The following is a 16,176-nucleotide window of genomic DNA, read 5'->3' as shown; positions in this document are numbered from 1 at the left end:
GGCACGTCGACGAGGAAAGGTCCGTGCGAATCTCGTGAAAAGGTCAATGCTGGCTGTTTCCCCTCTCTCCCAGCTCATCACGCAGCTCGTGACAGAAGGGAAAGAAGCGGAATGTATTTCATGGTGATTGTATGTGGAGCGACTTTCTACAGGCGTCTCTCAACACGTCGCGCACCTCGTGAAAGGGGTCAAAGCGCTCTGTTCTCCCCTTGCTGCTTCATGTGTGTGTACGCTTTGGTGCTTTGGTATTCCCTGCTCTGTTGTGTATGCCTGTTCCACGTAGCTTGTGACTATAAGGGAAGAAGGCTGTCGTTCATGTCAATGTCCCTTGCTTTTATTCCAATGCTGCTCGTTGTGTGTGTACAAATGTGTGTTTCACGCAGCTCGTGACTGTGAGAGAAGAAGTTCGTTGTTCATGTCAATGCATTCTTTGCTGTAATTTTAATGCTGCTTGTCATGTATGTACGATTGTGTATTTCACGTAGCTCGTGACTGTGAGAGAAGAGGCTCAATCTGTGGATGCTCGGTTGCAACGTTCTGCAACGGTCGTATCAATTCTCATTTAGCATCATATCCTTGCACATCTGCTTTCACGAGACTCGTGACTGGATGAGAGAAGCCGCTGTGTCATGACTCTGCTTGTAGAGTGCACTCGCTTTCATGAGGCTCGTGACAGCAGGAGAGCAGACCGCTGTGTTACAAATACTGCGAGACATTCTCGATGGTGACTGATGTAATTGAAATGGACTAGCTTCACGAAGCTCGTGACTGCAAGAGAGCAGACCCCTCTGTACCAAATGCAATATCCTCAAACGCACCGGTCATGAACCTCGTGACGATAAGAGAGCTGACCGCTCTGTACCAAATGCAATATACTCAAACGCTCCAGTCATGAAGCTCGTGACGACAAGAGAGCAGGCTGCTGTGTACTAATTGCAATATACTCAAATGCACCAGTCACGAAGCTCGTGATGACAAGAGAGCAGGCCGCTGTGTACTGAATCCAGCGGTCACGAAACTCGTGATGACAGAAGAGACAACCATCTGTCCCTCTCTCAGCTAGTCATGAGACTCGTGACCAGGGTGCAAATAGAAGATTGATATGGTCCCTCTTGCTGTAGTCACGAAGCTCGTGATGGATGAATCTGTCATAACTTAATGATCTGCCAATACCCTCGTGATATATGGTTGCTGCGCCAGTGTCTATGGTGGGTACCATTATTTACGCTACAATAGGTACAATAAATGGGTCAATGTCTACGGTGATGTCCCATTCTTGAAGATATATACTCGTATGTGAGACAATGTACCCCTCTTGACGCTATTATCTCCCTGCTTCCCCCTCATTCTAATCGCCTCTGGTCAGATTCTCGTGACTACCATGTCCTGGCACAACCCCATTGTCCCAAGCGGGCGTGGGTTAGATTAGACATAGAAAGGTTGACCAATTGGGGGGGGAAACAGGTCACTTCAGTAGGCACACCGACAGGGCACTAAAATCAGAACGGTCTGAGGGATTCATGCGCAACAAGCACTGTTTGAAAGGGCAAGGCCCAGAGACCTACATGACGGACTGACATGATACGACCCAAAGACAGTGTAGAGTTATTGACACTGGAAGATGGTCGACTTTTATGACAAACACTGGAAGGCGACGAAACTGCGAAAAATCTTCAAATGGCCGTGGGCAGTCAAGAATCAACATTTCAAGGTCGTGAAAAAGGTATATGGTGGATGGGCTGCATGCGTACAAAGTGCGTGACCAGGGTGCAAATAGAAGATTGATATGGTCCCTCTTGCTGTAGTCACGAAGCTCGTGATGGATGAATCTGTCATAACTTAATGATCTGCCAATACCCTCGTGATATATGGTTGCTGCGCCAGTGTCTATGGTGGGTACCATTATTTACGCTACAATAGGTACAATAAATGGGTCAATGTCTACGGTGATGTCCCATTCTTGAAGATATATACTCGTATGTGAGACAATGTACCCCTCTTGACGCTATTATCTCCCTGCTTCCCCCTCATTCTAATCGCCTCTGGTCAGATTCTCGTGACTACCATGTCCTGGCACAACCCCATTGTCCCAAGCGGGCGTGGGTTAGATTAGACATAGAAAGGTTGACCAATTGGGGGGGGAAACAGGTCACTTCAGTAGGCACACCGACAGGGCACTAAAATCAGAACGGTCTGAGGGATTCATGCGCAACAAGCACTGTTTGAAAGGGCAAGGCCCAGAGACCTACATGACGGACTGACATGATACGACCCAAAGACAGTGTAGAGTTATTGACACTGGAAGATGGTCGACTTTTATGACAAACACTGGAAGGCGACGAAACTGCGAAAAATCTTCAAATGGCCGTGGGCAGTCAAGAATCAACATTTCAAGGTCGTGAAAAAGGTATATGGTGGATGGGCTGCATGCGTACAAAGTGCTCAGAACAGAATAGCTTATGCATACATGTAACGTTGAGAGAAATTGATTTACATGAAAACAAGATTCCAAAATTGTGGGTTCCAAGGCGAAATCGTGGGTTCCAAAAGTTGCAAGGCCTATTTTGGCCAATTATTACCATGGCCGGTAATTTTCGAAAAATAAAAAGATTTTTTTCCTGGAACCCAGGCCTGGGTTCCGCTCGGGAGATATATAGGCCTGGGTTCGGCTTCGGAGATATATAGATACCGCCCAAAAAAGGACAAACGCAAGTCAAAAGACGCTCCAAACATGGTACCATTTTGTGACTACGGTCCATTAGTACCCAATCTCTTCTTCTCAGTCTTATAGGTTGTCTCATGCATGCATGAAAAAAAAGTTGCGGCCCAAAGTACTCAAAAAGATAGAGGATCGACGCATAAATGGGGGTGTCTCATAAATAGGGGAGTGACGTTATAGGGGGGCCAATCTGAAGGGTCGGGTGTCCACAAATCGTCATCGTGCGACTGCTCGTTACAAGATTATCCTCGAACGCGTTACATAGACTCATACATGCAGCGCCTGTTCTTGTCTGACTATGTGTGACACCCAAAGTGATCCCGTCGGAGAGGAGCGAAGCAGGCAAAGACGCTTTCATCGGCGCTCTCGGAACGGATGTCATCATTGCAAAACGAGGAGAGTACGGTGCGACGAGAAGAAGCCTGTATGCGGGAGCTGTTCAAGGAAATCAGTCGAACACCTCGTATGTCTTTCTGCCTCACACCCTACTTGATGCATGCCTCCAGGCGCAATAACACCATTGTCTTCTAGTGCGCATACCCATCGTGGGTGAATAGCCATGCTGGAACGTCTGCCACCGCGACGGCTTTCTCGCCGGTCCGTAATATCTCCCAATCTCCCCTTCCCAGCACTCAGCGACTCGCTTCACAAGGCCGAAATGTCACAAGTACTCCTCGCTCTCCTCGCTCTGCACACGACGACCATGGTCCAGTCATGCTGAGGGATGCCGACCTTGCGGCTTCCGGCTCAAGTCCTTCAGCCTCTCATCTCATATCGCTGTTGAACCCTCATCCGCAGGGGGTCGCCCAAGCAAACTTCTTATTCGAATCGTCCTTCCTCGAATACTTGTCTGACGCGGATATGCAATGGTCGGTTGGTCCTGTGGCTTCAGAGGGAACGCAGACGGAGAGTATCCAGCAACTGATCGCTCGAGTCACACGGCAGCCTTCCTCCCGTTCATATGCTCTCTCCGTCAGATCTACCTCCCCGTCTCCCGCGCCCGCCCATCTCTCCTCATTGTCACTTCCCACGGGATTAGCTAAACAACCTGATCCACTGATCGCGTATTTTCCTTCAACAGAGCAGCGTCACCTGGTGAGCATCCAGTCTGGTACAATGAGGAAGAGGAAGTGTAACCATATCAAATAGTTTCGTCACTTTCTCAACGAAACGGCGCCTGCTCTCGTTGTCATACCGATTCCGCAGGACCGCAACCCCTGGCTCGTTCATACAATCCGGTTAGCGCTGGGTCAACCTTATGGACAAGACGTGTTCCACGATGCCTTCCGAACAGCTCTTATATCGCTCGCTTCCCTGGATGTGGGCATGAAAAGCAGCACCTCTCTCCAGCAGCCAAGCGATAATGCTATGTACGAACTCAGCTATGATCAGAGGTCGACCGCCTTGGAGCTGTTGAACATCGGTGAAGCGATGAATGGGGGGAACGCAGGTCTCGATGCAGTCGATTTGACGCTGGCTGCGGTCGTTGCTCTAGCGTTTCGAGACGTGAGTTTCGTGAATGGCCAACTACGGGAAGCTGATGGCGAGGTGACCAGAGACTGGCAGGTTGTCAAAGTTGGGAGGAGCCGATCACTTTGGGGGTCAAGTCAGTCAGTGCACAAGGGGGCCCGGCGGCCTATATCGCCCGTCACTCGACATTGCAGACACGATTTCTGATAGAACAGATGGCATGTGTGGAACTCCTAGGTACGTGACCGGACATCATCTGGTGATGCTAACGCGATCCAGGTTGTATGACGAATTATGTCGCACCAAAGATCTTTTCTTGGGATAACCCCTGGTTACACCGGCGAATTTCAGGGGAAGACTTGCTCCAAGGGTCTGAGGAAGGAGACAGTACAGATCATCTTGCTCTAGTCTACGGCTGGGATCGGTGAGTGGTTCTTTCGAACCAGTGAAGCCGTACTGCTTACACGTGCAACCTAGACTTGCGTTGCAATGTTGTGCTAGGGTGAGCAAGATATCATCCTACGTCCGTCTTGCGCTGACTCGACCCAGAGCATGGTGTTGAACGACGAATATCAACAGGTAGGACTGCTGAAGGAGCGCAATTCGAGATACGGCTACGCTGCAGTCACTTCTATGACTTATCAACGCGAGGTCTCGATGTTGGCTAGAGGCAAGAAGCTGGTGGAGGAAGCCCAAGCCTTACGATCGCAACCCACGGTCAGTTTTGATGTGAATTTCCTTTTTACCTTTACTGACTTTAATCATGGCTTATAGCCATCGTCGACCTCGGTCCGCGTCTCACGAGGTAATTCGAGTCTGTTGATATGCCTGGAAGTAACAATCCTGTGCAGTCATCTACGGCAGGATCTGAATCATAAGGATATACAAACGAAAGTGGAGATGGTGCTCGACATCCTGGATAAGTCAATGGGGGAAGGCATGTTCGCTGGGTATGTCTCTCCAAAGGAATCGAGGCCAAATACTTACTCCTCAAAAACTCAGGTTTCTCTTGCCATTGGTGTGGATAGCAGTGTGCGCCGATCTGGATCACAAAGAGCGGGTAAACAGCCTCTTCTCCAGGCTTCAACAGCATTATCATCTAGAACCCGCTTTGATGAATCGATTGGTGGAGTTTCAATGGGGAGAACTCGCGACCGCGAGCTTGGAGATCTGGTTGGACGAGATGAGGAAAACAAAGACCTACGTGCCGATATTCTGAATGTGTTGTATGCATCTACTATCATCTACATACGTCTATACAAGCATGGGCCGTAAAAATTCAAAGTTGCGAATCTACCAGCTCGCGATACCTTCCACCAATCGCAATGAGCTCTTCATGAGTTCCAGACTCGACGATCGAGCCTAGTTCCATGACGAAGATCACATCTGCCTTTCGGATGGTTGATAAGCGATGGGCGATGTGGACAGTGATTCTACGGGATGAGTTTTAGTCTGCGACCATCGCTTTTTCTGTCGACCAGTATGTACCACTTACCGTCCTCGCGATGCATTCTCGAGCGCCTCCTGGACCCGTGCTTCACTCTCGCCGTCAAGTGCACTGGTGGCCTCTGCGATGCGTCAGCACAAAGTGAAGCTAGAAGATCGTGCGACTCCGCTCACCGTCGAGTAGGAGGATCTGTGGATCTCGAATGAGGGCTCGGGCGATGCATATCCTCTGAATGGAAGTCAGATACAAACTTAAACGGCCATTGATGACTCGCCTGTTTCTGACCGCCACTCAATTGACCACCTTTCATTCCGATCTCGGTGTCGAAGCCGTGGGGGAGGGACTGTATGAAGTCCAATATGCTGCGAAGTGTCAACGGCGAAGTAGAAGCACACCAAACACCCACCAAGCTTGGCGACAAGCATCTTCCAACTGTTCATTGGTGACACTCTCCGGCATTGGGGATCCGCACTGCAAATGGTAAACAGTCAGCTTGATCTTCTCAGACCCCGACCCCGTCACACACCGTTAGATTCCATCTGATCGACATGCTGTACAAAATCGGTTCCTGACTAACATATCCCATTTGGCTACGCAGCTCGTCGACTTCTAAGTGTCGTATATCTCGCCCGTCAAGTAGGATACGGCCAGATGTCGCCTCGTAGAAACGCTGCAGTATAGCGAGCACGCCTAGTCCTCTTGTCAGGCACCCCTGTCAGTGGTTCGAGCCGTTCACTTACTGCTCTTTCCTGCACCGCTTGTCCCACAGAAGGCGTATGACTTGTTCGACTCCATCTTCAGGCTGATACCGGCCAGCGCAAGGACCTGTGGTCGACTTGGGTACCGAAGTTCGACTCGATCGCTGTTTCAACGTCAAATGACACACCAGTTTTCAAAACATTCTACTCACAATTCTATACCTTGTGTCGCCTTGTCATTGGAGTATTCTGCCGGAGCGGAACTAGTAATCGGACCCATCTGCGGTACCCGAGTAATCCATGACTTTGACAGAGTTAGCGTCGACGACTGCGATGATGACTGATTGAGACTTACATCAATGATTTCAAGAGATTTCTTCATGCGTGTGAAGTCTCCTGTGTAAGTGAAGATCTTTGCGGAGATATAGACTGCGGTTAGAACAGATTCAAGGACCGAGAAAACATCGGCCCTTTCCTGATGCAAGCGTTAGCCAGTTTCGCTCAAGCTGTCTTAGCTTGGACTCACCGCAGTACCCCTTGCAATCTGCCGTGCACCCCACCAGAACATGAGACCGCCAAAGAAATCCAGCATGGCCTGACAGAACCCCAACGTCCATGCACAGGTAATGAGCCAACGAGTTTCGATGGTTCCACCGATGAATTTCGCTTTGAACTCTCGAACCACTTCGGCCTCCCGTGACAAGGAACTGATCAGCGAAAGAGAGTTGACTGCTTCACTGATGTATTCGGATTGCATGTCCGTCTTTCTGTTGAGACCGCCCTCGAACTTTTCGTGACATTTGAAGTTGATGTAGCCTGCCGACGTGTTGACGGCAAGAGTTGGGATGACCATTACCGCAAGACGCCAGTTGAGCACAAAGGCCATGATCAGGGTGGCTATCAAATTGGATCCCGTACTAATGATCTGTGAAAGGATCAAACCGATGAAATTGCCGACATTCGCTGGATGTTGACTGATGGCGGCCGTCAGAGTTCCACTACCAGAGTCTTTTCGCTCAAAGAACGCGACCTCTTGCTTGATTAACGCCCTGAACGACTCTCGTCGCAGTTCTCTAGCGATTTCGTCGCCGCTGTACTCAATACCAAATGCTTGTGTGCTGACGACAAGAGCTGCAGCGAGAGCGAGGATGAGGAACCATAGCGACCATCTATCGGCGGCGGGTCGCATGATTGAGAAGTCAGATATGCTGACTGACACAATGGTCCGCCCGGTCATCCACCCTGCCACTACAAAGGTAGATCCGCCCACCATGCCAAGGAGGACTGATATGCCAAACGTGAATTTGATGTTGGCAAACGCAGTCTTCGCGGAAGGGAATGGCCGAGGTGATATTTCGCTGATATGACCTGAAGGGTGTATTTCTTTGGAGGCGAGGGGTTGCTGGACAACGGTGACAGGAGCGCTGATGGTAGACTGAGGTGTCACCTTGCGCGATTCGTTCTGGAATAGATGGGGTAAAGCCAGTGACCGGAAAGTCTGGTCGGGACAACTAGGATCAAGAAGCTCGTCATAGGTGCCGGTCTGAACAATGTGACCCGCCGACATGACTATGATTCGATCGGCAGCAACAACGGTGGATAAACGGTGCGCTATGGCGATTAGTGTCATCCCACGGTCTCGCTGCTCGCGAAGCAGAGCCATTTGAATCTCCATTTCAGTATCGGCGGAGACAGCAGAGGTCGCTTCGTCCAACACCAGGCAGCGAGGGCGACGAACCAAGGCTCGAGCTATTGCCACACGCTGAACCTGACCACCTGAAAGAACACCTGTGCGGCCACCAGAAACTACGGTTTTCACACCATCCGGCAACTGGCTCACAAAGTCCCATGCCTGAGCTTTTCTCAGAGCATCTTCCACGCGTTGAGTGATCGCATCGAGACGAGCTTGAGTCTTAGGGGTATCATCTGCCAGGTCGATGTCGGGTCGATATTCCAAGTCGGTTCCGGCAAGGCCGATAGCAACGTTATCGAAAACGGTTCCACTGACGAGCTGAGGGTTCTGTTGCACCACAGCGATTTGATGACGGAGAGATGTGATGTTTACATTCCGAACATCATGGCCGGCAAATCGTACAACGCCGCTTCCAATGACAATGGTCTCTGCGGAATTTGATTCATCCTTGTTCGGGTCGGACATACTTTCCAAAATAGCGCGATCTTGGGATGTTATCTCCGTGGCAGTGACAGGATCGTACATTCTGAGCAGAAGTGCAGCCAGGGTGCTCTTACCGCTGCCGCTGCGTCCAACAAAAGCGGTGAACTGACCAGCGCCGATTGAGATCGTAATGTTGTCAAGGGCCTTTTTGGTCGGAAGGCCAGGATATGCGAACGTTACACCCTCCAGCTCGACTGAGGGCTGCCATCCGGTGATCTGCTCGAGATGAAGACCTGATTGATCTCGAACGTCGATTGGAGGTCGACGTTCGATTTGTTTACGTAGATTGCCAAGGCTCTGCACGGCCGAGGAGGTCGCGACGAAGTGAGGTACGATCGCAGCGAAAGCGAAGAAAAGATTTGTATAGTTGTAAATTGTCTGCCGCGGAAGAGTGCCGAAGTCAGCAGTTGGATCTAGGCAGCTGAAGAATTACTCACAGTGACGAGGTTGCCCACAGCCAATCCCCTCGTGATCGATATACTACCGTACCAGAAGCCCAAAGAATATACTATAAAACCGAAGCCGTATACTACGCCCATTTGTAAGCCTTTGATGGCGTTGATACGTATGGCGAGCGACTGAAGTGTCCGGAACATATCGCTCTCCAGCTTTGCAAGCAACCGAGACCCTATGCTGAAAGACTGGATGATGCGGACTGACGATAGGCCTTGCTCAATCAAAGTCGATGCCCTACCATCAATCTCATCGCTAGCTTGCGACACCTTGTCAAAATAGTAGCCAGTGATGCCGAAGAAGCTGAATATAATGGGGATCAAGCATAATAGGATGCCGGCGAGGCGGGGAGCCCGTGCAAATGCGGAGACCAGCGCCTGTCCTTTCGATATCAGCTAGGAATCGTCGATTTGATGGTGAAACTCGCCGTCACAATGAGACTGGTCGACCAGATCAGGTATCCCAGACGTTCTCCTAAACCTATCCGTACACTGCTGACATCTTTGCTTGATCGCGATATAACTTCTCCGGGACCGATACGATCGTAAAACGCTTGATCTTGGACGATGATAGCGGCGAGGTATTCTTCTCGTAATGAATTGGACAGTTTGGAGCCCGCCATAGTGACTGGATTTGGGAGGTTCAGCTCATACGCTCTGTCTCTGTTACACTTGACTCACAACAGTACTGGAAGATCGCAAATGTCAACCAGGTCACAAGTCCGATCATGAGCATGAGCCATCCACATTCATTTCCTCTCGCCATGACGATCGACCTATCCGTGCTGTTCACTCCGTTCGTCCAGTATCCAAACATCATGTCGAAGGCTGGCAGACTGACTCCGCATATCGTCGCACATAGTGTGCCCACACCATACAGAATGAACGGATGTCCCGAGAATCCGCTTGGATCTCTGATCAAGGAAGGCAGAGGTGGGGCGAAGGAGAGGATGTACAATGCATTGGGAAGTGTCGAGCGATGAGCGGTCAATGGCGGTGTGTCGATTGCTCCAAGAGTTCCATTCTCAACTCGATTGGCAGACTCCATCTTCCAGCACTACTCTTCCGTACGAACGATCGGGATATGATACATGGTGCGTGACGAGTTATCGAGTCTTGCTGCTCTTATGTAGCTCGGCTCCGATCTACAGCTTCGCATAGTTATAACTTTACACGAAGTTCACTCGAGTGGATGATCAAACCCGTTGCTCGTATAACGAAGGGATCGCATGGGTAGAAGGGTAGAAGGAGCTCGTATGACACGTGGTTTCAAGGGTCTGGTCGTAAAAAGATGACGTAACAGTCGTCAGTCCTTTTCGGAAACGACCGATCGTAGGCGCTTGTCTTTTTTACATCAAACGTTCACTGGTCCCGTCACATCGCTGAGCACTCTTGTATGCCCGTTCCCACCTCGCTCCAGCATCAACTCGCCACGACCTTTGGTCATGCCAGGCTGCAAAGGGGAGACACACAACTGCAACAATAGGTCATGAAACTTGATTCCATTCCACAAATATCGATACAGATTATAGAATATACCAAAATCATTGTCCTGTGAGTGTCCTTTATTCCGAAATTGTCCACGATTCATATGTCAAGAGCTGTCCTGACATTTCCAAGAGAGGGGTGCGAGGAGAGAGCGGTTTTTACTGAGTACCGATGACGGTCTGGATTTGTTCGACTTCGCCTTCGACAACTTCGACCTCTGACTGGACGACGAGCAAGAGACAGTAGATGTTTTCGAGAGTGACCACACCATCGACAGGCGCGCAATCGCTGTACGACGATCCGGAAGAACCAGTAGCAGAGGATGCAGAGCCAGTAGAATCAGAGCCAGCAGATCCGGAGCCAGTACTTCCGGAATCGCCAGAGCCAGAACCCGAGCCAGTGGAGGGGGAACCGGAGCCGGTCGTCGAGGAGCCGGTAGAGTCGGAGCCGGAAGAGGACGAGCCACCACCAGTAGAGCTTGATCCGGTCGAACCTGATCCCGAGTCACCAGAAGGAGAACCTGATCCAGCGGAGCCTGAGTCGGTAGAGCCAGATCCACCAGATGCGACGGAGCCTGAGCCATCAGTAGAAGATGAGCCTGAACCAGTAGAGTCGGAACCGGTGGAGCCAGATGGTGTAGAGCCTGCACCGGACGAAGAACCAGAGTCAGTAGAACCCGATCCCGAAGTACCGGAGGAAGCGCCGGTGCCGGAGGATCCAGTGTCGCCGCCCGCCCCTGATCCAGTCGAGTCAGATCCTGTAGCGGAGCCAGCAGGAGGTGTGCCGGAACCAGTGGAGCCAGAATCAGAGCCTGATGAACCGTCGCCAGACACAGCACCCCCGGGGGTTGAGCCACCACCGGACGAAGATCCGGCACCTGAAGGGGTGCCAGTAGGACCGGCGGAAGACGCGCTGTCCGAGGCACTGACAGGAACGCTCACAGAAGAAGTGGCGGATCCGAGAGGTGCAGATGCAGAGCCAGACATGGAAGAAGAAGGCAGCGTGGCGTTGAAGAAACAGGCAAAGTTCTGGTTGGCATCCCTTCCGCATTGGCCACCGGGACAACCGTTCTCTCTACAGTCGGTGAAGTTGCCGAAAGGGTCGGGGGTGATGTAGCAGACGGTGGTGATGGAGTCCTCGGTAATGTATTCACCGCAAATTTCGTCGCCGGTACAGCCAGAGATCAAGCATCCCTCTGAGAGCGCGATGGAAGTCGACCTAGGGGGAGAGGACGAGGTCGCAGATACCGAGGAAGAAGCTGACATGGATCCCATTGAAGCTGACATGGAGCCCACTGAAGCTGACATGGAACCCATTGAAGTTGACATTGTCGTGTTGAAGAAACAGGCGAAGTTCTGGTTGGCATCTCGTCCACATTGTCCACCAGGGCAACCGGTTTCCCTGCAGTCAGTGAAGTTGCCGGCCGGGTTGGGAGTGACGTAGCAGGTGTGCGAGATCATGGAACCGGTCATGTACTCGCCGCAGAATTCTCCGGGAGCGCAGCCAGAGATTGTGCAGTCGACGGGAGCAGGTGTGGATGTGGGGGAGACAGCAGACCCAGACAGAGTGGAGGAGCCAGAGGGGTTGAGTACCACTGTAGCTCCTGCACCAGGAAGCGAGACGGAAGCTGTAGCCCCAACACCGACGGGAAGAGACGCGGTGACACCGACGCCCAAGGGGGCAGAAGAACTCTGTCCGACAACTACGGTAGCTCCGGCACTGCCGACGGGCAATGGAACTCCAATGGTAACGATAGGGTTACCTGCCGAGTCTGTCGCACTGGGAGCTCCGCTAGGGTTGACAATGACAGTTGCGCCGCCAACGATAGGGACTGAGGCGGTTACAGTAGCACCAATGCTGATGGGAAGAGTGGCAGTGGCACCGACTCCCAGTGGGGCAGATGGGTCTTGGCCAACAACGACTGTGGCGCCTGAACTAATGACCGGAAGAGGAACACCAACGGTGACGATAGGGTTACCTGCTGAGTCTGTCGCACTGGGAGCTCCGCTAGGGTTGACAATGACAGTTGCGCCGCCAACGATAGGGACTGAGGCGGTTACAGTAGCACCAATGCTGATGGGAAGAGTGGCAGTGGCACCGACTCCCAGTGGGGCAGAGGGGTCTTGGCCAACAACGACTGTGGCGCCCGAACTGATGACCGGGAGAGGAACACCAACACTGACGATGGGGTTACCGGCCGCGTCAGTTGCGCTTGGGGCTGCACTTGGGTTGACGACCACAGTCGCGCCAACGACGGGAATGGTAGCTGACACTGTTGCGCCAATGTCCACTGGGAGGGTCGCGGTGACACCGACACCCAAAGTGGTATCGGGATCCACAACGGCAGTCGCTGTGACATCGACGATGGGCACTGATACGGCGACTGTAGCGCCGAGGTCTCCCGCAGAAGCGGTCGTCGAGGGATTAACAACAGCAGTCACATCGACCCCTACGATCGGCACTGACACTGCCACTGTTGCTGTGACAGGCAGAGGTACGACAGCGGTTGCGTCGGCCCCGAGGACGGAGGTGAGGATCTGACGACTATTGAGATTTCGTCAGTCCACAAATCAAGCGTGACCGACACAGACTGAGTTAGACTCACCGATAGTGAGGCCATGGCCTGGCATCAGCGGCAAGGGCCAAGAGGAGAGGAGCGAGAGCAGCGACCCTCATTGTGGAAGTCCTGGGATGTGGTGTCGGAGTGAAGTGTAAAGGAAGGTAGTGGTGACCGTGATGGCGAGTGTCGAAGCTGCGTTGTTGTCGAGAGTCTTGAGATAAGGAAGAAGGACCTCTGGAATCGTCTCTTGTGACCTCTTCTTATACCTTTTCCTGTCGAGCACTGGATTGCTTGTTGCGGTCGAGACCAGCCGCTTTCTGAGGCGAGATCCAGCCTCCCCCGCCAGTACTTCTCAATGCTGTTGACCAAGATTCAGGCATTCTCGTAATTTCTTGTCAGATGAGCGTTCCTTCCTTCCTTCCCGACGTCCTAGACCCACGCCATGGGGTCGTCGCGGATGATTGATAGCGATCGTCCTGACAACAAGCGGTTTATAGTTTAGCGTTATCAGTGATTGAGACAGATGTCGATGGAAGTACTGTTCAGTATTGACGTCAACGGCTTTAGACAGATGTGCCTCGTCAATGCCAATCCTTCAGACATGTCAACACCTCTGATGCGTACATTGAATGGTCGCATACAAAAACAGGCAATTCCATCCATCTGGTGTCCTTGAGGCGACCGTTTTTCCTTTTTAAGTTTGTGATCAACAAGTCACACCTCGATAAGGGAGATTTCTTGAATTATCTGGAATCAGCGAAACCTTATCTTGACGTCAATGGCTGGAATGACTGAACATTTTGGGTTCATGATCAACAAGTCAGCGGTTCATCGGAAGGTACATTACAGCGAAAAGGCGAAACACATGTAAACTCACATGCTTAATTAACGAGAGGCGATCAGCCACCGATCTATTTGACACGTAAATGAACACGTACAAGCACGCATGCCTGCGACCCACTGGCGTGTACCATGCACCAATAACAAGCAGTTCCCCCGCGGAAACGACCGTCCGGTGGTGATCAGGGTGTGAGGGCCGTCTGAATTGTCCTATCGGACGGCAAGAAGCCGTATCGAAAGTGATCGCTGCGTTCCGACCTGGAGCTCTCTCGTTTTGGCCGTCGGAAAGCGACGTTCCTGGCATCTGAATGGTAAAGTCGATTTCCTCTTTCCGGGAGTACAGTTCGGTCCGGACAACGAACTCAAATATTGCCGACCGAGATTGTCTGAAAGCTAACACACTTGTTGAGGTTTGCCTGTCCGATGATCGATTGGGATGATTGAGCTGGGACCTCGCTCGATGTACCGCAGGCCTCAGGGCGAGTCCCCCCATCCAGTCGACGGCGGCCTCATCCCGATAGCTAGCCACTCGTCCCAGACGACGGTGAAACACTACCGGACAACCGGGATGAACAGGACCGAAAGGCACAGAGTGTTTTGGATGGTCATTTGACGTCCCATGGTACTGTACCACTAAAGTGGAAATTGTTTCTATTCAATCCAGGTGAAGATGAGCGTCTCTCGATGAGTAGAAGCAGGACATGGATCTGTGCAGAAGCAATGTCGGTAGTTTGGTTCGTCAGATCGCTGACTTTTTGGTGGCTGGCAATGATATCAATGGCTTCAGTAAACTCGGAACACTACTGAGTCAGTGTCAGACGAGGCAAGTGTGGACGTCCGACAAGCGAACATGACGCATAGGACGATGCTACGGCGGCGACACAACACACAGCCACTAACAAGTCGATCATGTTCTAGACCGAGTTGATTAGTCATGTTATCCCGACATCTTCCGCGCAGGTCAGTGTCAAAATCTCAATCACCAATGGCAACGCTGATTACGGCCGATGACAGCGAATGCATAGGCACTTGAATGACTACTTATACTACTTGTTGATTTACTGTGTCAAACCACCATTCTCGTAGCTGGCTGAGCCGCCCTTCTGTCCTTCAGCGGAAGCTCGATCACGGTCACCACCTGTACATCTCTCAGCATGACATCTGAATTGGGGAAAGATTCACTCACCGAACCCATGCTCAGAGCTCACACCTATTAGATCGCAAGATGATGAGCTAAGAATAGACGTCCGATACAGGTCAACTTACGGTTATCCTTGCCACCGTCCTTCTTCTGGCCATCATGAAGGGATGGCCTACGAATCGTGATCAGACAGGTGCAAACGACTAAGCAGAGAGGGGGACTCACTTGTAGGTACCGGTGTCCTCGCCGATTCCTTCAGTCACCAGGCTCGAGCTTCCGTCGCCGACTTCCTCGAAGCCGGTACCCTGATTGCCGTGCTGGCCACCACCATGCTTTACGGGGAATTAGCCAACAGATGTACATTTGGAGGAAAATGAACTAACCTCCTTGAATCGAGCATCGGGAGTACCATCCGCCTTGAGGTGTGTTTCAGAGTTGGAGTGACCAGGTTCAGACGACATGATCGTACGTTTATTTGTTGAGGGGAGTAGGGGAAACGACTTTCACAATCATGCACAAGCTTTATACATCGCTGTGCATCTATCCCAGTGATTTCAGATCTTGCCGATGGTGTGATGTTCTCGATGTAATGTTCTGAGATCCAGCGTCATTGCTTACGTTGTGGTGGAGGATATGCACGCGGTAAGACCTATGTTCTACCGGTTTCAATTGAGGGCATATACGCGTCAACGTCTTGTTAGCCTGTCAGGCCCTATGAGTCAGGCCGATCGATGGTAGCGTGAAGAACCAAGCCGATCGAGAACCTGAAAAGGTTTGCAATTGGAGAAGGTGTTTCGTCAATCGGGCTGATCATGACCTGATGAGACCAGGCTGGCGCCGAGTGGTGACGATCTTAGTCGCTCCTAAATTGATCTTGTACCTATGATCGAATATCTGATAGTGCAGCATGGTCGCTCTGTCGCGCTGCTCAAGTCACTTTGACAGACCAGACTTTCGCCTGATGATGCCAAGATCAGCCCTCACGATCAGACTCAACGTCAGAGAACGTTTGTTGCGCAGGAGCATCGACGCTGATTTGATTACCCGCGTCTGAACTTCTCACTGGTGCGGAGCGAAATGACTCTGATCGTGTTCACGGGAAGCGTTGCTTTCTCGTAAACCGACGCAAGTGTTTCATTGAGCCTAAGGCGCGTCGTGACACCCGTGACGGGTCTTGTAAGATAA

The 16,176-nt window shown here is 51.5% G+C and overlaps 4 protein-coding genes across 4 annotated transcripts; 1 reads left to right on the top strand and 3 right to left on the bottom strand.

Annotated features, from left to right (window-relative positions):
• Positions 1–3,433: 3,433 nt before the first annotated feature.
• IAR55_003202 (uncharacterized protein) lies at positions 3,434–5,408 on the top strand (the record flags this gene model as incomplete). Its single annotated transcript, XM_066946310.1, has 8 exons — positions 3,434–3,814; positions 3,869–4,225; positions 4,276–4,426; positions 4,469–4,613; positions 4,667–4,691; positions 4,739–4,906; positions 4,964–5,139; positions 5,192–5,408. 8 exons carry the CDS (start codon positions 3,434–3,436, stop codon positions 5,406–5,408), a joined length of 1,620 nt encoding a protein of 539 aa, XP_066803811.1.
• Positions 5,409–5,468: 60 nt separating this feature from the next.
• On the bottom strand, positions 5,469–10,010 carry IAR55_003201 (uncharacterized protein; the record flags this gene model as incomplete). The annotated part of the gene is made up of 13 exons (XM_066946309.1): positions 5,469–5,622; positions 5,685–5,757; positions 5,810–5,864; positions 5,911–5,998; positions 6,043–6,107; positions 6,163–6,326; positions 6,377–6,498; positions 6,547–6,638; positions 6,690–6,809; positions 6,861–8,888; positions 8,948–9,340; positions 9,391–9,590; positions 9,644–10,010. 13 exons carry the CDS (start codon positions 10,008–10,010, stop codon positions 5,469–5,471), a joined length of 3,921 nt encoding a protein of 1,306 aa, XP_066803810.1.
• A 598-nt stretch (positions 10,011–10,608) lies between these two features.
• IAR55_003200 (uncharacterized protein) lies at positions 10,609–13,126 on the bottom strand (the record flags this gene model as incomplete). The annotated part of the gene is made up of 2 exons (XM_066946308.1): positions 10,609–12,994; positions 13,056–13,126. 2 exons carry the CDS (start codon positions 13,124–13,126, stop codon positions 10,609–10,611), a joined length of 2,457 nt encoding a protein of 818 aa, XP_066803809.1.
• Positions 13,127–14,908: 1,782 nt separating this feature from the next.
• IAR55_003199 (uncharacterized protein) lies at positions 14,909–15,452 on the bottom strand (the record flags this gene model as incomplete). Its single annotated transcript, XM_066946307.1, has 5 exons — positions 14,909–14,988; positions 15,037–15,060; positions 15,117–15,163; positions 15,217–15,323; positions 15,375–15,452. The coding sequence occupies 5 exons, from the start codon at positions 15,450–15,452 to the stop codon at positions 14,909–14,911; spliced, it is 336 nt and encodes a 111-aa protein (XP_066803808.1).
• Positions 15,453–16,176: the final 724 nt, after the last annotated feature.

This window comes from Kwoniella newhampshirensis, chromosome 5, assembly GCF_039105145.1.
Source record: "Kwoniella newhampshirensis strain CBS 13917 chromosome 5, whole genome shotgun sequence".
NCBI classification, from domain to species: Eukaryota; Fungi; Basidiomycota; class Tremellomycetes; order Tremellales; family Cryptococcaceae; genus Kwoniella; species Kwoniella newhampshirensis.
This window is presented reverse-complemented; position numbering and strand designations above follow the sequence as displayed.